General features: G+C 37.7%; 3 protein-coding genes across 14 annotated transcripts in view; 1 reads left to right on the top strand and 2 right to left on the bottom strand.

The window, feature by feature from the left end:
• The window catches only part of dip2a (disco-interacting protein 2 homolog A), an 86,901-nt gene extending 79,829 nt beyond the window's left edge, over nucleotides 1-7,072 (bottom strand). For 8 of the 9 annotated variants that reach the window (XM_008403913.2, XM_008403915.2, XM_008403914.2 and 5 more), the window contains exons 1-2: nucleotides 6,889-7,067; nucleotides 6,521-6,701 (exon numbers count right to left, since the gene is read on the bottom strand). In XM_008403913.2, the coding sequence (XP_008402135.1) occupies nucleotides 6,521-6,701; nucleotides 6,889-6,906 (199 nt within the window). In that variant the 5' untranslated portion in view covers nucleotides 6,907-7,067. Of the gene's footprint in view, nucleotides 1-6,520; nucleotides 6,702-6,888 lie in introns of all 9 variants that reach the window. The other variant, XM_008403925.2, reaches the window with a different exon arrangement.
• A 1,443-nt stretch (nucleotides 7,073-8,515) lies between these two features.
• On the bottom strand, nucleotides 8,516-15,450 carry LOC103461648 (CASP8 and FADD-like apoptosis regulator). 2 transcript variants are annotated; one of them, XM_008403931.2, is made up of 8 exons: nucleotides 15,212-15,450; nucleotides 14,773-15,095; nucleotides 14,595-14,700; nucleotides 14,335-14,470; nucleotides 12,518-12,606; nucleotides 11,607-11,685; nucleotides 10,512-10,983; nucleotides 8,516-10,429 (listed from the first exon to the last, which is right to left on the bottom strand). In XM_008403931.2, exons 2-8 carry the CDS (start codon nucleotides 15,060-15,062, stop codon nucleotides 10,300-10,302), a joined length of 1,302 nt encoding a protein of 433 aa, XP_008402153.1. In that variant the 5' UTR covers nucleotides 15,063-15,095; nucleotides 15,212-15,450; the 3' UTR covers nucleotides 8,516-10,299. The 2 variants fall into 2 exon arrangements, with proteins under 2 accessions (XP_008402153.1, XP_008402154.1); XM_008403932.2 differs by having other exon boundaries at nucleotides 12,557-12,606.
• A 1,376-nt stretch (nucleotides 15,451-16,826) lies between these two features.
• LOC103461646 (protein FAM126B) overlaps nucleotides 16,827-21,714 on the top strand; it is a 43,262-nt gene continuing 38,374 nt past the window's right edge. The window contains exons 1-2 of one of the 3 annotated variants that reach the window (XM_017303685.1): nucleotides 16,827-16,998; nucleotides 17,130-17,324. The gene's annotated coding sequence lies outside the window, so the exon portion shown is untranslated. The remainder of the gene's footprint in view (nucleotides 16,999-17,129; nucleotides 17,325-21,714) is intronic. The other 2 variants (XM_017303684.1, XM_017303686.1) reach the window with 2 other exon arrangements.

Genomic DNA, 21,714 nt, shown 5'->3' with positions numbered 1-21,714 from the left:
CATKKTWMTTYRWMSRARWMYWRMAASRMTRSYWRCSMMYMMTWKWWWYWTWTSTAMAWRTGRRKTYAWMMWYWWSSYCWKTGGYTCMYTGGTWKAKKMYRAMRYWWCYCYMWRAAWRMWWRSKAMGYWMKAYKGTYRSRWYYYAKSRCARTMKWTYWTMYMRYRKSMYAYWWYRMKYTWRWKTYMWWWMMWRWWWARTGTTKMMRGAAWAWGKWMWRWKATSYCWTGMWRWKYAKRWRWWARTSWRAGAWTGSWASWTWRMWRMCTGARYWMYRWMWWYMWASTSAKKMWAMAAARRRWRMRARYMWTYMRAWAAGRMKCAAATMMAWAAKWAAWSMTWARMYKKKWRKKSKYMMMRSWAAMRCMWRKKKSYYSSYYWKRYTTAKAATWMAMWKRKKGWRMWCMYRGWGTGTRWSWMMRTSTYWKSYCMTRMTAAAWAKRSTSWKMWRYRGMWKWRYWGAMWTMAGWKRKMRKYKWWSWWKATMYRWAAWKATSYWRAKWWWYTWACYAKRWSCAMWAAKRYTRMAAYWAMMAWYYYWKWWKMTRAWWTTTGKYKARRTTWWWASRWSMAMWRWAWSTYWRYWTYWRWWWSWWWRSTSWRWWWCYAYRWSYWRYTTKWWTSTWMARYRKMWSAMTWRWKKTAWTWTKKWGWCAWWWRAAMASMRRAMAMATSAAAKMTTWARYWYRWKRWKYWMYTTRWRRRYRSWSTRSTGWKRCTMMKMMTKTSMYSYYMMGSYMAWWYKWRWTKKMCWMSYSRMMAAMMWRTMYTRWMMRWATTKRWRTWTMRMAKKWWMWYMTTWASYWAKKKYRTWWAKWMTSMWWGWWYWSWYWWKWMTWRYTKWKKTTKAGKRSWWWWWTKWKKTYTWTAMWKTGSYWTSWMMWWWGWRTMRWWTSWYTKMMSWMTKMWYAAAMYYSYCWKSCKTTSRYKKKMAWWRAYMMTKKWMWKTGTRWMKYKRWKKYMMYRGMYYSRWWSYCTRMMCWGRSWYWSWWRATWTWYTWTMTYSMTRKSATWTWYMKMKRMATKTGYTKYTYWTYTTTWWAMWMWSTTTYWATRYSWYAWKKWSKCMMYYAGRWRSTWSGTKKARYTYMWSTCYWMRGMRSRWRMKRRRTYWMWWSAARTGAMRKSKCASYMWRSRYTTAAMTYKGKAMKSYYCWCTRWTWSMSMMCASMARCMTWAWSYWMRRARWRYCWSSYRWAMTKRRKTKKWWMTKKRYWSWGWATCMTYSARRWKRKCARYRYRGYCTSYWKKRWYARMRWWKCSYWYWRKCKYKTWCYRMAWWMYTKACTKWWYKTTKRKRRRWWSWRCWMWRWAAMYKKGWTKMKSMYAAWGWTMWRYCAWAMMTKTTSWGWWAWWWSSGTWTWKYYCSCAWRRYKSMTTKSMKTWSAMMYRWKWWMWRYWWARAMKMTGARRRYWYWMMAYSACWKWMWYWACYKYTMSMYKYTKKTYWMAKYAYASYTTTCAMWWAKWWWWWSTWMRTYYWMSWTYKGSKWKWSTGWSRWKKWRWSKSMARYWTTWYWRAMWMSCAMGKARRAAAWRWMRRWTKWWYAKWTRKWWKKWWKTTWTRWKKTCMRWRRAARTAWTKRMWMMWWWWSKWMKRRWSTWWTWMTYMKWRRMYYAASWMCYWGYWWCWGMAMRTWWKMRYAMTTTRMWSSYWRWWMWRKYMCARTRMKKTWWSWRRWKRAAAWAWWWWRAYYATKKWRWCYYMAMAMKRKYTGWWRAWWTYKWGWAAMAWWTAKAKAWYTCWRAYMYASWKYKAMAWMMWRYMKTWMWWWAWRYWKTSATGKSWMMYASMRTAYRMAGAYWKWSRGGRRRCRRAGRWRTKSWWWRARWAMACWAKRRSCMAKSRRWKMRARRARMRMMAKGSWTGSAWSWRRWMYAMYARCRTGWASWSKASKWMAWTKRTGRSTWMARMCMWMACAWMGYTMYRYGGTMTRWMAYMAARWMARRAYSKGAWWRRMMRRYYMMWYRWWRMAMYMMRARWSASARMCAAARKYWAMWRAWGKMRAAWMTRYACAACAMRRWKRMWYSTKYMCWRRWKKGSMSKGWSWMRMMWRMKGWYYWKSWKGASAKCWRCAMMWSWWYMWRMWKYKYTACWMWRWWMYSAGGMACAMCCTYKAAATWTKWRKRSTGSWMMSYSKMSYARWYKRTRRWRSKGKTGMMKYWSWRCWRSWWSKKTMKSKSYTSSWKKMCYKSMSWRSRGYYWYWSYRSMYRRASTRKRSRYKKWMWSMCTSWRCATKCSTSKSWTTKMWYCSKRTWRYMSMGYWYMSKMSYAYWGYYSAAARMWSMYWYGRYWRTCRKSYTAAWTSSYCTMYMYWWRYTKCMMSYWSKYRWKWSWGWRTKKSTGTRTRTRTKYRTKYRYKWKTKKGTSTGAAACAACAGGCTAAATTCACAGCAGGTCCAGTGGTATCCTTTTTTTAATTTCATGTCCTTTTGGACAGTAGGTACCACAGAATGATTTGGTATCTCTAAACAGTGGTTGACAGATGTGGTCTTTTCCTAACAAACTCGGGAGTCCAGCTCACTGGGGTTTCCTGAACAGTCATACTTTCCACAGAGCAGGTTTACAAAGAGCTGGCCACCAAAGCTATCCACTAACCACACCCTCCTTTCAGGACAACAACCAAGTTTTAGGTTCAACTGGAAAACAAACGCTGACTAAAGAAAATCATATCTAGCAGAAAGATAACCTTAGATTCAATAAAGTGGCTTTAAATGTATGATACCGTGCTAGTATTAATACCCCATCAAATTTCTTTTTTATTTCAAATACTAAAATGTTTTTATTGGGTTGTTTTTTTTTTATCTGAAAAATTGACATGCATTTTGTTTGTTCTGTGTTGTTTTTGCACCACACTTTGTGTTTTGCTTGTATTCCAAAAAACTTCAAGTTTGATTTCATCTGAACAGAACACCTTCCTCCATATCTTTGCTGGTGCCCCTACATGGCTTGAGGCAAACTAAAAGTGGGACTTTTGATTGCTTTCTTTCAACAATTCCTTACTTGTTGCCACTCTTTCACAAGGGCCAAAACTGTTTGAATGCACAACTAATAAACTGATATCTGAAGCTCCTCCAGAATATCTTTGCAGATCTGTCATACTTCTTTTAACATTCACAGATTAACAGTGTTCCGAATGTCAATGTTTGAGATGTTTTATAATCAAACCTTTAAACCTTTGATTGCATTAATCTAGATGTTTTGGGGGGGATCACATTAARGGAGTCTGAACAAATATTTATGCCAATTAAACAATTATTATTCCCCCTCAGCTCATCAGATATGTATAACGTTACATTTATTCTAGATTTAAAATCCCAAATATATATATTAGCAGTACTTTACAAACTCTAGATATTATTATTTTTGTATTGTACCGCAGTTATAATGAAACCATCTGTCCTCATCTTATGAGGACTATTATCCTATGACAGACTTGTTCACCTGCTGGAATACAGCAAATTATGCTCTACCTTATCTAACAGCTTAGATAAATAGTGAAACTTTAATGATCTCCATGGGGAAATTGGGTCAAACCAGCAGCAGATTCTAGGACAGAGATAAAAATCTAGAGCCTGTATCCTTAATGAAACAATGTGATAAATGATAAAGAATATCTTAATATGTATTTATAGCTTAGGTTTCAAAGAATTAGTTATTCTGTCCTCAGCACACTTTCTGTGCACTCCTCAGCATACATTTCCAGTGCATGCATGTGACCATAAACAAGACAAAACACATAACTCCCCTGTAAATGTTTGCTCAATGGGTGCATTGTAAACAAGGGCAATGACAAGTCAAAGCTCTGGCATTTACCCATGCAAACTTCAGCAGTGCTGGACTAAAAATGACATTGTAATCAGAGGGTTTAGAGAGCAAATGGAGGAGGAAGGCAGAAAACCCAGGGAATGATAGACTAAGCTCTATGAATTACTCAGCAGACACGTCTCGCTCTCGACTTCTTCCCTGCAGGAGATAATGGGGATCATCCATCTTCTTGGCCTCCTTTATGCCCTATCTTTTGGCCATCATCTGCATTTAGGTCAGCAGATGAGAGATAACAGGTTCTTTCTAATAGCCACGAAGCTGAGAATTTGATTGGAGGTGGATCCAGTTTGGGAAAGTTGCAGAATTATCTGGATGATAATTACAAACCACATAAGAAATAAAGCACTGTCTCATCTGTTTCGCTAAAGTAAATGTGGGAGTTTTATCATTTTCCTTGCTGAGATTATGGTGCATTATTTAAAAAAAGTAATTACTGGACAGCTGCAAAGCAGATTTCGCAACATCTTTTAAACACTTACCCAATAAAATAGAAACAAAAACAAGAGAATTTGAAAATGAATACATCCCTGGAGGAAAACCTGCCTACCATTACAGTTATAAGATTGTTGCAGATTGTTTATTTCACACATCAGCTGGCCCTAGATGCTGACGCTGGAATATTATCTATCTGTGCTGCTGGATAGCTTCAAACTGATACTACTCAGACAAATCCATCTGATAAACAGCATAGGATAGTGTGCATCACACTTTGCATGAATAAAATGTTTCATGACATTCGCACATCAAGTGATTCACTCAGATATGCAAAAGGAACCAAGGTATGCTTCTCAATATGAGAGAAATGTGTCTAGATTTTCTGTCTCAGGCAGAAGAGCTCATTTTGAAGCATAGAAATCTTTACCGCAGGACTTGCAGGTTTTCATCTGCTTCTGATGAAATGAGTTACCTAAAATATACTGTACTCAGACACAACACAAGGGGGGATGCATTTTAAGAGCATCATTAAGGGGTGAAAAGTTCAGAGCAGCAGACAGGAATAGTCAGTGAGGGAGCAGCGAAAAAGAAGTCATCTCTTTAGCCTGCAGAACATGACATTCCTTTCTTTGATCAGAAAAAAAATATAGGAAGTATGGAGGCAGCGAGGCCTGGAGACAAACACGGAACAGGAGACAAGACTTGGAAAGGGACAACTCGGGATGTCAGTGGCAGAAAAGAAAGGAGATAGTGCTATCTGAGCTGGGACAAAGCAGGATGTGACATGTGGAGAGCAGGAAGAGGAAACTGGACATATATAGATTAGACGGGTAGCCACTCTTGAAAACATGTGTATTCCATTAGAGGCTTCAGAGGCAGCTAATGTGGTTGTTAAAGTGTATGCACCTTGGATCTACTTCTAACCATGGTGGGATTCTGCAGCAGAGACAATCCCCAAAGAGAAAAAAGTGACATCTAAAATGTGACTCAAGACCTGACCTCCTCTGTTAATCTCACAAAAAAAAGAGAGAAAAAAACAAAACGGGTCAAATGACAAATCTAATCAGAATTAATGTAGGTCATTAATTAGCAGAACTTTATTACAGCTTAGCTAATTTTACTAGATAATAGGAAAGAGCTTAACAATGAGTCTCACTGAATTAACCCCAAAAAAAAACAACAGAAGCCCTTTGTGGACAAAAACAAGCACTTCTTTCTTTTTGTTCAGAGGACTAGATTAGTGCATTGTGAGGATTTCTGCTTACCAGCAACCAATGAGCCCGCTGTAAGGAGCTGATTTACAACAACTTAGCGTTAAGTCCTGTGATTAGCAAACATGAAGAAATCTAATTCCAATCTTTGGAAGGATCAAGCAGGAAGGGCTAATGGAAAGTGGACACAATGCAGGAAAAAACTGCAATGAGGTGGCTTAAACAACATTTTGTCGGTTGAAGCGATTTTGTGGTTATGCATTCATAGAGCTAATGTGAGAAAAACATGTATATTTTTTTAAAATAAAAGATACATTTCAGATAACAGATTGAAATCAATGGTGTTGATCAATACCTTTTGAGTAATCTGCTTTGTTTTAATGCTTTGGGCTCTGTTTACAATAAAAGCCATAGTTGAAGCATTAAAAGGGATTTTGCAAGTAAACAAAACCTGACATTAAGTAAAATTATTAAAGCTGCTTTTAGAATAAATACAGTGGTTATAACTTTTATATGCGACAGACTGGCGACCTGTCCAGGGTGACCCCGCCTCTCGCCCGAAACGTTAGCTGGAGATGAGCACCAGCAACCCTCCCGACCCCACTAAGGGACAAGGGTGTATAGAAAATGGATGGATGGATGGATGGATAACTTTTATATGCTTCTAACAGAGGAGACTGAGTGAAGCATACATCAGTATCATGGGTGTGTCAGTGTAGTTGTTGGGTTAGGTCCATTTGATCAGATAGGATTGATCTGTGATCAATTGTAAAACTTCAGGACAAAAACACTTTGAATTAAATTCATTGTGAGTCATAACCTCCTGACCCTTAAGTCCCTGTTATGAGAGGATACAAAAAGGTAGAAGTTCATTTGGGGCATTTTTCTTCAAAATAAACAGATAAGAGGGGCTACAGTGATGCTGATATGTTTTCAAACAGTGTCACACAAAAAGTCAAAATAAAGGGCGGTGGTCCTGAAAGCTGTCACACCTAAAGGAAGACCCCAGTCAGGACACACTGGCCTGCAGTCCGAGCTTAACTTACCTTCAGACAGCTCCAGCTCCAGCTCCGCCAGCTTCTCCCGGACCTCCGCCGGAAGGGTCATCGCGACCGCCGGCGTGGGTTCCAGCATCATTGAGAGCAACCCGGCGGAGGTTCTCTCAGCCATGGTGGTCCAGTACAATGCGGTCCGCTGAGGCGATGAGGACAATGCCACAAAACGTGACTAATAATAATGAATAAAGATAAATAAATAAACCGGAGTGTACAGGCGCTCCTGGGTGCGTTTCGGCTCAGAGCGAACAGGGTGTTGGTGCCTCTCCTGCCTCGCTGCTGCTGCTACGTCTCGCAAAGGTGTGTGAAATCTCTCCCAACCTTCATGACACGGCTAGCTGCAAGGCTAGTGGACACACCTGGATCCGTGTTTCCATGCACAGAGTCCGGAAAGGCTTCTATCGGTGTGTCCGCGGCTGTCGGCTCGGTCGGCGGCTGTGTGTCCTCAACTGTGGAGGAAACTCATTCAACTCCTCGCTCGCTTCCCACGGCGCAGTGGCCATTGCATCATAGCAACAGCAGTCCTCACGGCGCGCGTTCACGACGAGGGTAGCTCGTATGTGTGTGAGCGTGTGTTTGTGAACTCTGTGCTAGAGCTCCTTACACAACTTGCCTGCCTCCTACTGTCATATTTTTGAGGCACTTACAATACTCTGAGATTTGCAGAAGCATTCCTGTGCTGTCTACGACGTAAATGAAATTTAAAGAAAGCCACAACCACAGAAAGGCAGAAAATATTTGGGGAAAATGCATATTTAGCATATTAAAGAAAAGTTGAGTGGAAGAAAAAAGTATGGTAGGGAAAAAAAATCAGACTAATGATAAGGTATTTTTGATAGAATTGTTATAAGCATTTTATAATCTACACATTAAAAATTATAATGAGCAGAATTAAATTGGAGGGACCACTTGCACATTTTTTATTTGCTTACACATTGTGCAAGTAGTGCATAAATTAACCCCCTAAATCTGTCAGGTTGCATTGTTTATTCAGTTTAAAAATTCAATTAATTTACTCAGCAAAGGACAGCATACCATATCAAGCAAATAAAGAACTTTAGTGTAAATTTGTCAACGTTACATTATGGATGAAATGTTTTTGAAGCTAAAAACTAAAAAATAATCTATGGACATTTGGTTTCTCTCCAGTTTGTTGAATGTCTCACTCAGAGTACCGAGAGGTAAAGTAAAGCAGGGGGAATCCAAATGTATTTTTATTGCACTCCCAAAGCCATGGAGAAATGTTCAGTTATTCACTGAGATTTATTTGCAAACAGTTAAGTGAAAATGAAATGTAAAATATTAAGCTACCACTGCGGCATTCAATTTACTATCAAACTCTTGTCGGTGTGTTTACATAAATCTGTTTTCCATTTTGAAAACAAATTGGTGCAGCTTACTAAAACTGTCAGTCAACAAAACAATCACTGAGATTTACACTGTGCAAAGATTTTAGGGCAGGGGTCCAAAACAGTAGGCTGAATATATGTTGGGTCGCTTTTACGAAGTCATGGAGAAGACACTTATATAGCAGTTATTGATAAGCTACAAAAAGCAAATGGTAAATGAGAATATTTTCAAGCAAGTTTATGAAAAATTGAGTGGAATGAAAAAGTGCGGTAGAAGATCTGTGAGTGTACACGGGTCATAGACAAGTTAAATAGTCATATAAGAGACAACCCGATTTCAAAGTTTGGTCAAGTTTGGCCTTCAAGTTTAGTGTGAAGATTTGAGTCAGGATTTCCTGAGCGCCGATATCATATATTTGTCAGAGTTGACATAAAGATGAAATCCATACCACTTCCTCTTCCCAATAATGACAACCAACATTATTTCTGTTGCTTGTCAAGCAGAAATAAATAAGCAATGAAACACATTCCAAAATAATGTTAGTGTTTTTGTTCAAAAGATAACAATGCCCATGAATATATCATGGAGATTGTACACTTCTAGCCATCACAGGTTAATAATTTGTGAGGTAAATAATAAATAAATAAATAGTCATTTATTAATCAGAGTAATAATTTACAAAGAGAAGCACAAAACCTGGATTAATTACATAGGGTTGCATCTCTGCTATCATGAGGTCCTGCTAATGAAAACGCTACATTTAATATTAGATACATCAAATACAAATACATTACATCTCAGGAACGTAAAAAAACAACAAAAAAGACGACTTTTGTACTACATAAATACAAAATGACAAATGTCCTTCAGATATAAAAATTAATAACAAAACAAGAGAAAATAATGTAAAGTAGTAAAAGGATCAGCGAGGTAACAGAAAACAATTGCTTAGTTATATTTTCAAAAGTTTTTAATGTTTATTTTGTCTGCCCAATGATTTTAGTTGAGATTTTTCATATGACGTAATGCTTTGCATGTTTGGTCTACCTTGAATTTACATCTTTATATCCGATTTCTCTTCAGCTTCCCTCTTTTTGCACTGAACATCAACATGAAGGGTTACCAGATATATCATATTCAGCAAAGACCTCACTGAAAGTTAATGACAATAAAATGAATGAAAGCAGTTTCACCAGGAAAAGTGTCAACAGTTTGTTGGTTTTAGATATCTGACATCATTCGTGTCTTAAGGATCTTCTCTATTAGCTGATTGTTAAAAATGTTCATTTTAGTTAGAGTTTTCAAATAAAGTGAATAAAAACACAAAAGGCTTTGTAAAATGGGCAACACATGCATAAAATGGGCAACACATGCCTGACAACAACATAAATATATAAATTAGATTTGAGATTTCATGAAGACTAGCAAAGCACAAACCTGAAATGATTCAAACCCTACAGGGTATGAAGGTAGCATAGTGTACAATTAATTTTTTACTTCTTTATGATGAAGTCTGATTTTTATTTTATTCTTTTTTTTTGCCATTAGCTGCCAACTAGTTGTTGATGTAAAATTTAATTTTAATGACATTTTTTGCTTGATAAAAAAAAATAAAGAATTTTTCAGTTTAATAAATAAAAAAAACATGAATGAGAAAATTCCTAGAGTCCTTCATTTACAAAGAATGTCTAAAAATGTAAAGATAGTCGCAGTGAACGTCATGTAAAGTCACCACAACAGAGGTCATGTTCAATGGTTGTATATGTCTGTATGTGCGAAAAGAGTTGAAAATAATTGAAAAGGGAACTGATCTGCAAGTCAAATATTTCAAAAGAAGTTGACAGTTATTACAAATTTTCAGCTTTTCTAATGTTAATCAATAAAATGAGTTTTCAGACTTTAGTTTGTGTGTGAGAAAACATACTTAAATATTACAGCACATAAACATAAGAATACAGTTTGCTATAGAAATTTAATTAAAAAGTGGTAATCATTCAATTGAAAAAGTGACATTTTGTTGTCACTAATTTTAAAAATTATAACTTACAGCTCATAAAACCCCAAATTTAATTGTTGTATTAAACATGCTTTGTTATTGTTCTTAGAATTTTCTAAGACGCTGAATTTTAGGAATTCATTAGCTGTAAGCCACAAATATCAAAACTAACAGGTTTAAACTTTGGAAATATATCATCATGTTTGCAATGAATCTCTATAATATATGATTTTTAACTTTTTGAATTAAATTACTGAAATAAATAAACGTTTAAGCCATTATTACGCCTCTATAGTGTCTTCTTTCATTTTAACCACTAGAGGTCAGTAAAGACATAGAAAACATGTTCTTCACGAGGCATGTAGTGAGTTCAGTGCCACAGTTTTAGGTGCTTAGTAAAAGTCATAATGTTTCTGCCACTTTTCTATTCTAGATAAAGACTTTTTCTCAGAGTGTGTTTTACATCACATCGATAATTTGCTTCAGGGTGTTTTTGGTTATGGTCATAAATGGCTCCATTCACCTTCATCTGAAGATCAAGCAGATCTGTTTTCCTGTGAAGATAATGACAGAAGCAGTTTAGATGAGCAGAACACGATGTTGAGCATAGTTGACTTTTATTGGGAATATTACCACCTCTTGGCTTTGCTTAAGGCATCAGTCAGTGCTTTTAGGTAAACAGAGTGATGCTGCTCTTGTAGCAGCTGGCTTTCATCTGTCCAGCAGTGACTCCAGAGTATGTCTGCTTCTGTGGGGAGGTTTTCTCTCATGGCTAAGCCATTGCAGCCGTCTTGCTCCAAATGCTCAGACTCGGGAGCCACGTAGCTCTGGATGAAGAAAAGTTTCGGCTTGCCGACCATCATAGGACAAGTGTCACCTAAGAAGAGATCTCTGATGTTTTTGGCAGAAAGACCTCTACCATACGAGTCTGTACCCAGGATATTGTCATCTAAGCTGCGGCTAATGATGCAGCAGACAAAAGCATCCTCGTTGCGGCTCTGTCTGTGTTTGGAGACTTCTTTAAGAGTTTCCAAAATCTCATTAGCACCCAGCATGGTGTGGTAGAGAATGTTGAAGTGGAGAGCCTTAAACGTGTTTTCTAACATTCCTGAGGAAGAAAAGATGACATGAAATTACAAAAAAGACATTGTGATCAGACACTAAACAATCATTTTGTATATCACTTTATATAGATGTGAGTAAATGTGTTGCCACCTATGGTAAAGACCTTTAACATAATATCACTGATCATCCACTCCACCTTCCATATATATCATACTTATAATTCATGGAAACAGAGCGTGATGGATTAAATATGAGAATTTTTAAATACATCTGGTCAACTTAAAAAGTTCATGAATACATTTTTTTATTATTATTTTTTTTTAGATTTACAGTATTTAAGTCGTGGTCTCAAACTGGAGTCTTCAAGGGCCAGACTCCTGCAACTTATAGATGCAATTATTTCTTAATATTTTTGTTTTCCCACAACATGTTAACCTTGACCTGTGTGTAGGGAGGGCCTGCTTCAAAACACTTTGAACAATAGCTCTGAAAACTAACAGCAACACAAAGCATCTGTTATAAAATGATGACGAAGAGGAATAAAAACAACAACGAGGTGCTTTGCACTTACGATGATTCCACATTTTACTGAATATTTTGGATGGAAATCAAAGTTTTGTTGTTGTTGTTTTGGTACCTCTTCTTAAATAAATGTTTTTTTCTCACCTCCATCATTACCTACGCAGTCAATAATAACACAAACTCCTCTTTGATCGGCCCTTAAGTTGTACTGGTCAGGTTGACTCTAAAATGTAAAAAYATACATGTGTCATTAATGCATCATTACAAACCCATCACAGTAATAAAAGCACAGATTTAGGGTCATTTACTGTGGGTAAAAATGTCAATTGGGGAATTCTAATTATTTATTTAAACTATCCAAAATACAATTTTAATTGCCAAAAATCCTTTTTTTCTAACAAATACAAATTTGATGAAAATCAAATCAGATGAAAAGGCAAGATTAGTTGTAAAAATTCCTATAGATACTTAATCTAAAGCAGTGGTCCCCAAACTTTCCACCTCTTGTGGAAAGCATTCAGATTTTTTTTCATATATTGTATTTTCCAGTTTATATGTGGCTTTTTCTTCAACCACCAGGGGGCTCTATAGCAGGAAGTGTGTCCTGTAAACTGTGGGTGTTTTATTTTGCATGGCGCATTGCTGCCATCTGTTGGGCTTTTAGGGAACTGCTTGACTTTTATGTTATGTCAGTACAGTTGTTTGCTAGAGCAGATGAACACACGTGTTTGTTATGAACGCAGCATTCCAGGTCGAATTCTTCGAAGCATTGCCTGTAAGTAGCAGCTTATGTTAACGTATGAGGAATTCATATGTTAAAGTTACTTTCCCTCAATGGAATATATACCAGTCAGTCCCAGTGACAGTTTCACTAACGGTTTTTGCCCATGTGCTTTCTGGGTGAAAATCAATCGAGAAACCAAACTGACTCCAGCTCCCCACCAGAGAAGGGAAATGTTTTGTGGCCCTCACAGGAAAAAGTTTGGGGACCACTGATCTACAGTAAGGAACAGTAAGGTGTGATGTCAAATATAACACACAATACCATTTTATACCTTATATAAATTGTGATCTTTTTTCAATATTGTACTCACAGCAGCTTGACCACTGTGTTGTGGAGGCAAAGAGTGTTCAGATGTTGCACCTGTAAAATGAACAGAGGATGAGAGACAATTACTATCCATTCCTATTAGCTAAAAGCTTAACAAGAGTAGCATATAATGTTCATATATTTTTATTATCTAACCAGTGTGCCAGGGCTGTCTTGACTCAGCACTTGTTTCTTGTGCTTCGATGTAAACTAGACAAATACTTTCTGTAATTTGTTTAAAGTGATCTTGACCAAAAGTCCTCTACGGTTTCCTCAGACTTTTTTAAAATGATTTTTTCTTTTAGGTTTTTAATAATCTTTATATGTAAATGTTTGTTCAGTCTTGACATGGTTTGCAATCAATCAYGACACAAGACACTAAATCTTTCGGTATAATAGCTTTTTCATTGGTGTTAAAATCAGATTTTATACCCATCAAACTATATTTAATATTTCATTTTATGTAGCAACAAACATTTGAAAACTTACGAGCAAACATTGCACCTGAAACAAAATTGCTTCCGATGTTAAGTCGTATTTTGTTCAATTATATATTGTACGACACAAAATGATGTCATCTCTGGATTTATTGTTTTTTATGCCTGCATAACTCATAGGTCAGTTTTAAATTGCTCTACAGACAGAAACCGCATTAATCTGAAATTATTCTGGAACAAAGACTGGGCTCAAAAACCTTCGATAAACCTGAAGAACAATCACCCACTGCTCCTGTTAACAATTAAATGATGCTAAATAAGGTGTACATAACAGACCATATTTTCTAATTAACCTTTAAAATCCTCATTATTATTTGGACAAACTTGATCATACTCAGACTTTCAAATGAAATAACTATCTTTAAAAAAGAAACACTTCATTGAAAAGTAATAAACTATTTAAAAAAAACTTTGGTTTTAACTAGACCTAAGGACTTGAATAGAAACTGTGAACAATATAGACTTTGGCAAGAAACATTTGCAAATTATGGTTATGAAACAGAACAATACATTGTTGCATATTTAAATCTTCAGCTAAGAAATCTGCCTTTAGCACTGTAATTAGATCTGTTAGGTTAAATTTACAAGTCGGTGACCAACTCACTCAACACACAGTTCTTTTACATTAATCAGAATATTACCTGTCATTATGCTACTCTTAACCAACCCTGAACCATTTCTCCTTTGTTAGCCGAACACATTGTCCTGCTGAAAGAGCCGCTAAGTAAAAACCATTTCCATGACAGGGTGAATCTAGTTTTAAACAATGCAGAGGGATGTGATACGTTTGCAAGTAACATCCACTTAGAATGCAGGACCTGTGGTTTCCCAGCAGATATCAACCTAAAACAACCTAAGCAGATGTTGGGCTTGCATTTTTGTAATAGTGCATCCTGATGTCAGATGTCCCCCAGATAAGTAACGCACACACACACCCATAATGGTAAAGGTTAAACAGACCAGGTGACCTCATTGTATCACAGTCCACATGGTCCAAATGTAATGGTTTTTTAGTGGTGGACACTATTACTTTTTTAGTGGTGGACAGGGGTCAGTATGCGCRTCTTGGCAAATCTGCAACTGTGCATCAATACACACAATACACTGTACTGCACCGTTCTATCAAAACCAGTGCAAAAACCTTCAGCTTCGTTGCATGCCTAATGAACCATTTCAGTCAGCTCAGAATCCAAAAAAAATTGTTCGTTTTCAGTTCCCTTTTCATAAGCATCTCGTGAGTCATTTGAAGCATTTAAATACTAACTTCTTCAATTAATATTCTCACCTGACATCTTGTAAGCAGCCACTGTTCTGGCCAGATCAAGCCTGCCAATATTTCGTAAACAGTCCTCGACAAGCTCTACTCTTTCGGGTGACACTAAATCCAGCTTCTCCAGTTCAATCATCACTTCCAAGAAGGTCTGTAACAGATCATCTGTAAGATTTTTCATTCAGTCAAAGTGAAACCCTCCCATTGCCAAAGCACATAGTCACAGAAACCCATACACACTCTCAGCCTGAAAGTAAAAGTATATAAGGGTTTACCTTGACATTTTCTGTTTTTTCATGGGATAAAGTCCTGCCTAATAAAAATTTGATTTGCTCCACATCCTCCATTTGGAGATTGTCACTTATAGTAACCATCAGTACTCTGCAAAAAGACAAAATGCGTTAGTGAATGAAACATCAACTACTGAAACTGAAGGTAAACAAAGTATATTACCTGAATCTTGGGAGAACTTGTGTCTGAATCTTCTTTTCTGTCTCGTTTCTGTCCACGTTATAGACTCTCTTTAGAATGTCGTAACGTCCTAGCTGCCTGAGGATGGACATTATAAACAGGGGAGGGTTCGGGTGAAAGTTTACTTTGACTCTTAAAGTCTCCCTGACGCAAGTCACGCTGCTGTCCGTAACCAAGCTCCCACAAAGGTAAATTGCCTTTTTACGGTCCCCAGTTGTCAGATCCTCCGCGATAGTATTGATCCTATGGTCATATTCTTCAAACGGAGACATGTTGTTTTGTCGATAGAAGTGAATTCACGACGACTAAGAAAAGGAAAGAAAAGAAAAGCATTAACTCAATATGGCAATAGTTAACGTGGAATTGAGGTTCGTGGTTGTTTTTGTTGTTGTCTCTAAAGTATTTACACAAAGCGACCTACCTTATAGCTTTGTAAAATGGCTTCAATGGAAACGGCAGTCTGCAAGTGATGACGCCTTTGGGGAAATACCCAGAGACGGAAAGAGACTACGTGGTGTATAGACACAGAAAACCCGTTTCGGGAAAGTTAAGATTGCAAATATTTTTAAAGGAACCTCGACTTTCATGACCGACGAGGGGGATTCTCATCCTGTAAAGCGAAAGTGAAGGAACAGCTGGTTTCCGGTGTGCAGACCCATGGCCGAGACCAACAATGCCACACCTTCCGATTTCTTTGTAAAGCAGAAGCAAAACTTCGATACTTCAAAAGGACTTCAACATTCATAATTGTTTTAATTTGTCACATGATAATTTTTAACATGTACAGTTGAAAGTAGATTACTCGCCTGACAAAGCGGTGTTCTGGCAAGAGCCATCCCCCAAACTAATATAAAAGTTATGTTAGTTTGTTGTCTTTATACTTTATCAACAGTTTTTAAAATTGGAAGTTAAATTGCATGATGCCATAAAAGTGAGCTCAGTAATATTTAAGAGTCCACAAATATTCATTATTGGAGGATGAAGATGACCTTAGACATGTTGTCCCTAACATTATGCAAGTTGTCAGCTTGTATCACAGTCTCCAGGATCAAGTCATCCCAATTTGTCATAAAACCTGCAGACACTTCCTTCTGTTCCACAAAGTATCACCAATCTAATGTTTAAAACTCAGAYCACAGGTTCTACAAACTACACATGAGGGCACTTTATCTTGAGCTGTCTACTGTAGCATTCCCACAGCATTCTCTGATGCAGAACTCCTTCCTGCTCCACCCAAAGATGCACATAAACAATAAGTACACACAATAAGCAACAGGATAGGTAGCTGGGGCATGCTGGTTTCTGTTAGCGCAACATTTSCTCCTCTCCATGATTTCTTTCATGATACAAAATTGAACAGAAATTGTGATCTGTGATTATGTAATTTTCTCAAATGTCCTGGTTACRCCTCAGTTGACTTTGGACTCTCAGGGTAATGCTACCCGGGCCAGTCATATTGCATAATATGTGTGGCTACGCAACAGGGGGTGCCAACTCCTCATTTACTATAGATGCAAAAATACAACACGAAACTAATTCACAGTGCAACTTAGAAATAATAAAGCCTTTAATGTTTTGTTTCTTGGGCACTCAAGCACCCCTTGCTGATGCTGTCCTGGGCAACTGCCCTTAATACCCTTATCCAAAAAATGCCACTGGTCTGAGATTAAATCAGACGAAAATCTTGAGTCGGAATAATGAATTCAATTGTTACACTGAAATTATTTTAGATATTGTTTTGGCTCGTCAGTCAAAATCTGATTAACATTTCTGTAGCATTAGGAGTGAAATATCTTGGGTATCATAAGCTTCCCATAATAATTTGTGTAAAATGTTAAATATACAAGAAATACATTTAAGAAAAGTAGTGGTGCTTTCACTCTTTAGCACATCATTGCATTTCTTCCTGTTATGCACTGTACTGTATCAGTTCAGACTTGAAATCCCGATTTAGAGTTTTCCTATGTCCGTGAATGCATCATTGCTACTCCCCCTGCAGATCACCGAGTTCCGCTCGGTCCAGCCAATCGCGTTGCACTGTCTTTCAGCACCATTGCAGTGTGGAGAGATCATTTGAAGCTCGGAGACACACAGGGATCATTGGAAGGAAAAGTACCCGACCTGAGTGACCGCCCTGGGCAAACACATCTTCTGCCTCCCTGTGATTCAGTCAATGTGTTACGGCTCGTTTGCCATTCTGCAGTCCAAGTGAGTATTAATTTACACTCGAGCTGGGGGGGGAAACAGAGAATTGTCCAGGTAGTCAGTCAGTCAGTCAGTCAGGGGGGCTGCTGGTGACTTGGAACATCATCAGCACTCTTGTGGATGTTAACCCGCAGCCAACCAGGAGACTTCCTCAGCGTCAGGTTGTGCCAGGACGGGTAGCTGGGGACCGCACACGCACACAGCAGATGCTCCCGGTGTTGGAGCTTGGCTGCCAGCAGTCAGCCTCAGTTAAGCGAGCCTCGGCCTGGTCACGACTGATGAAAAGCGAGGATGTCCACCAGGTGCTGACAAGAAGAGGCATGCTAACGGTATGCGAGACAAGCTAAGGCAGCTAACTCTTGTGTTTAGGCTCAGGCTGTCGTGGCACTTTTCGTTTTAAATAAAACCTTAGCTAACATTAAACTAACTGGCTAACGGAGCTGCGTATTTGTTGAATCGTCAGTGTAACTGGTTAGTTAGCTTCAGTGTTTTAGGTTAAACACCACAGTGTGTTGATAGTTTTATTTCTGACTACTACACATTTAATCTTGAATGTTTGGAGTGTATGTCTTGTGTCGGTTTTTTTTGTGAAGGATGAACTCCGACGGCAGAGCTGGTTGTCTTATTTTGAAAAATAGGTGCGGAAGCTTGAATTTTCTCTTATTTCGCCAGTTTTATGCAACATTCATATCTGATATGGCTACAGTAAGTGTGTTACTATGTTGATTGCATTAACAAAGTTACTGCTAAGTAAAGCAGTGCATTAACGAACAATGAGCAGTCATAACATTGTGATCATGGTAGCTTAAGGTTAGTACCCCTCCTCATTTTGTTACAGTGTAGTGGTCTGTTAAAACAATGAAGCATGTTTCATGCTTCATTGTTTTATTATAGATGGCACGCTGTAATTTGCGACAGAAACGTTCCTCCTCAGGAACCAGGATTCATGTAGGACAGTCTGGGAAAAGTGTAGTATCTAACTGTTTTCCAGGGATGTGTAGGTCTGTTTTCCAGGGATGTGTAGGTAAAGTCCTGACCTAAATCTAACGAGGAATTTGAATCAAGTTTTAAAAAATGATACTCATAGATGTTCTCCATTTCATCTGACCGAGCCCGAGATATTTTGCGAAGAAGAGCGAGAGAAAATGTCTGCCCAAATGTTACCCCGAAGACCTGAAGCTGAATTTGCAGGTAGTGAAAGTTGTATGAACAACAACCGAAGGATGCGACTATATTTGCAAAATGCTGTCTTTGTTCTGGTGCCCTGCTAATGTATAGTGTAACTAAGAAATCTCTTGTTGGACACCGAGGTTCCTCTGTAAATAAAGATGTCCCAGCACCGCCATGGGGCCCTTTGGGTATTAAATTGGCAGCTGCTTTAAAGCACATTGGCTCTGTTTGCCCAACCTGGCAGACCCCGGCTGTTTAAGATGGAAAGGGGCCTTCAAGCAACTCTCCTGTAAACAGAAATGCATCATTCCTGATGGTGGTTAGTTTTACTTTAGTCAAATTGTTGTCTCATAGTGCAATGTCGTCCTTAGACATTTAATTATTTATCCTTTTTTTAGCTACTGAACCAGTGAATTAATTAAACATAAGTTAAAATGATGACGCTCTACATTGATAAGCTGCCATTACAATAATGATGTAATAGGCAAAAGATGCAGAGCTGAAGATCTAGATAATTCCATGCCATCTGCTGCTCATCGTCAGCTGCCTTCTTCCTCCTCCTCCTCCTCCTCTTCTTCCCTTGCTACATCTCTGCTACCATGTGTTTTGGGACTGGGCTATCATCAGAGCTGTGGTCTATTTTAGACAGAAACTCCATTTACCCACTTAATCTGCGTCCCCGTCTGCAGGAGTTGAGTTTCATGTGCTGCTCAGTGCTGTAATCTGTTCAACCCAACATCTTTAATGAGGGCAAAGACTTTAATATACAACCGGAAGCTGCAGGACTGTGCACTATACAAGAGACTCCAGTGAACTTTCTGTTAGCAAAAGTTTTATGTATTTGATGTAATTAATAATAGCTAGGTTTATTTGCACGTAGTCTATCTGGACCAGTTGCGAGCATATCGAAGTGTGTCTAAGCTAAAGCATCTCTGTTGCTGTATTGAACCCTCACAGTTTGTTAGCTCCCTCCCACCACTGGTGATGCACACACACAGAGGATCAAAGCTGTAATTAGCCTGGCATGGATTAGCAGTGGGGACTATTTTCCACTGTACAGTGCTCCCTCCCACAGAGTCACACAGGCAGACACGAACCCCCCCTGCCTTTACTCTTCTTCGAATGGAAAAAAGACGAATTACCATGTTGTTGCACACCATGAGGCTGAACATGTGAGAAACCTCACAGTTCTCCTTCAGCTTGGAGATACATTTGTTTTATTTCTTCAGTGAACTCCCTTTAAGCATCCGAGTTGGTTTCTAGATTTCCTCACGAGTCATTAAAGGCCATTTTATTTTTTGTTGTATGCAGTCAGCTGGACGTGTAATTGGCATGTAGGGAGAGCAATGCCACTGCTGACTTACTGCACTGCCAGATATGAAGTGTGTGTTGGCTGTCTCTGATATACATGAGGCTCTGTGAGCCAAACAGCAGTTCACAGGAGAAGAACAGCAGGACGTGTGTTGTCTCCTGCAGCAAGGACTTCCACTTTAAGTTACTGTTTAACTTTTGTCTTTTGTGTGCTAGACTGTCCATAGGAAAAAAGTCAGATACTCACACAATGTTCAATTTTACTTTGAAGTGAGAAAGAAGGTGGTTTTTGAGGATAGGTCCAGCTATATGATGGAGATGACCACTCAGGGCTGCTTTTAAAGCTTTTTTAACACTTAGGTTCACCTTAGATTGAACACAAAACACTAAAAATGTGTGTGTTTGTTTACTTCTCAAAAATCAACCTGTCTAGTCAAAGTTCAACCCCAGTAGCTCTGGTGATTTCTTACATTTTTGCAGAAAAACGTAACATAATGTCCAAGTTGTATCAACAGACAGAAACGTCCAGGATTGTTGACCCCAACATAGAAATGCAAGAAGGTTCGTGAATACACTTTTTCTTTTTTTTTTTAAATGAAAGAACTGTGAGAGCGTGTTTAGATTGTATTTCATAAGATATAATCAGTAATGGTTTATAGGAAGAAATGTTTATGAGTGTTGAGACTGTTTTCTGAATTTAATGCAGTAAAAAGGATTTATTAAACAACTTTTAGTTTGGCTTTAAAATGTAGTGGACACAAGGTTGTTGGCCAAGGGGAATTTCTACATACATTCTAATATACAATGGCAGTAAGGATTGGGTAAGAAGCAGGATAACAATCTGGATCCCTGGGTCACATTCCATGCTCCTTTGGTATCAAAATAATATCTTTGTTATTGCTCTGGTGTGAAGGACGAGTGCTTGATTGTGCTACAGGCTTTTGACCTGCCTTGGTTCCTTTTGGTCAGTGCTGCGTTTGCATCTCTCCATTATTCATGCAGCTCTGTGTTGTTGGGTCAAGTGGTTAAACTTTAATCCACTTCTCTGTCTGTTCTCAGTGAATAGATGACTCTCAACAGGTATTTCCGTCACGTGCTAAGCCCTTCGATAAATAATTGATAATTAATGTAAAATATAAAGATCTTTGCTGATGTTTGTTTTAACACTTTGTGAACATGCTGCTGGCTAAAGAATTTATCTAAATAATGCCTTTACCAAGCATTTCTCATGACTGCTTTTGTATGAAATATTGTTGTTGTTTTTGTTTTTTTCCCTTTGGTTGGACGTTTTTCAAACTTTGGTCTCATTGACCAATGTGAACATATTTGGAGCCCAAACATTTATGCTCTAATTTTTTCATTTTTTTTTTTTTTGTGTGTTCTCTTGTACACAAAGCAGCAGTAAAGAAAGTATTTCTTCTGAAACCAGTCGCTATTCCCCTTTGGTGATAAACTCAGACCAAGCAGAGGAATCTCAGCAGCTCATCGATGAGTGCACACTAAAAGCAAAGTGGCGTCATGGAATCAGCTGAGGGACAACAGCGTAAATTGTCGGAGAGGCATTTTCCACTATTCATGTCCTCCCTCACACACACACAGACAGTTTCAGCTCAATCATTTAAGCTAAATATGAAACACTTGCTCTGACAACTGTTTAATATTTTAACAAGTTTTTTTTAGCAAAGTGTTGCGATGTTTCTTGTCCTGAGGTGATACCGTGAGGGATGTCTGAATGAACAATAATTTTATTAAGAGAGAGGAAGCTGTGTTCTTGATGTACACTTGTTCAGATATTTAATAGCTGTTTATGAAAAAACAAAAACATTAAGGAAAGTTGTCTAATATTTAAAGGCAACATATTCCAAAATTTGGGAGGCACAATAGAAAAATCTCTATCTCCTCATTGACTAGTAGGGCATTTATAAGCCAACATTTGGATTTGAAAGTTATTACATGATGCAGAGGGAACCAATCAAGGGAGGAGACGATTGGATAGATGTGTTTATGTCTGTGTACCAGTGAAGATGGGCAGCAGCATTTTGAACAAGCTGAAGACGTGAAAGGGATGCTTGACTGACACTAGCATAAAGTCTAGTCTCATCTAGTTAAGACGAGATGAGATCAAGGTGTTTATTCTCTCCAAGTCAAGCCTAAAAAAAACTGGCTCAGGTTTTTCTATTACCTTGCGTGCAAGAAAGGTTTTTAAAAAATGGAGCTGATTTGTTTATGGCTGAGCTT

Source organism: Poecilia reticulata, linkage group LG2 (assembly GCF_000633615.1).
Source record: "Poecilia reticulata strain Guanapo linkage group LG2, Guppy_female_1.0+MT, whole genome shotgun sequence".
NCBI lineage: Eukaryota > Metazoa > Chordata > Actinopteri > Cyprinodontiformes > Poeciliidae > Poecilia > Poecilia reticulata.
Note: the sequence above shows the minus strand (reverse complement) of the source record. Positions and strands in the feature narration are given on the sequence as shown.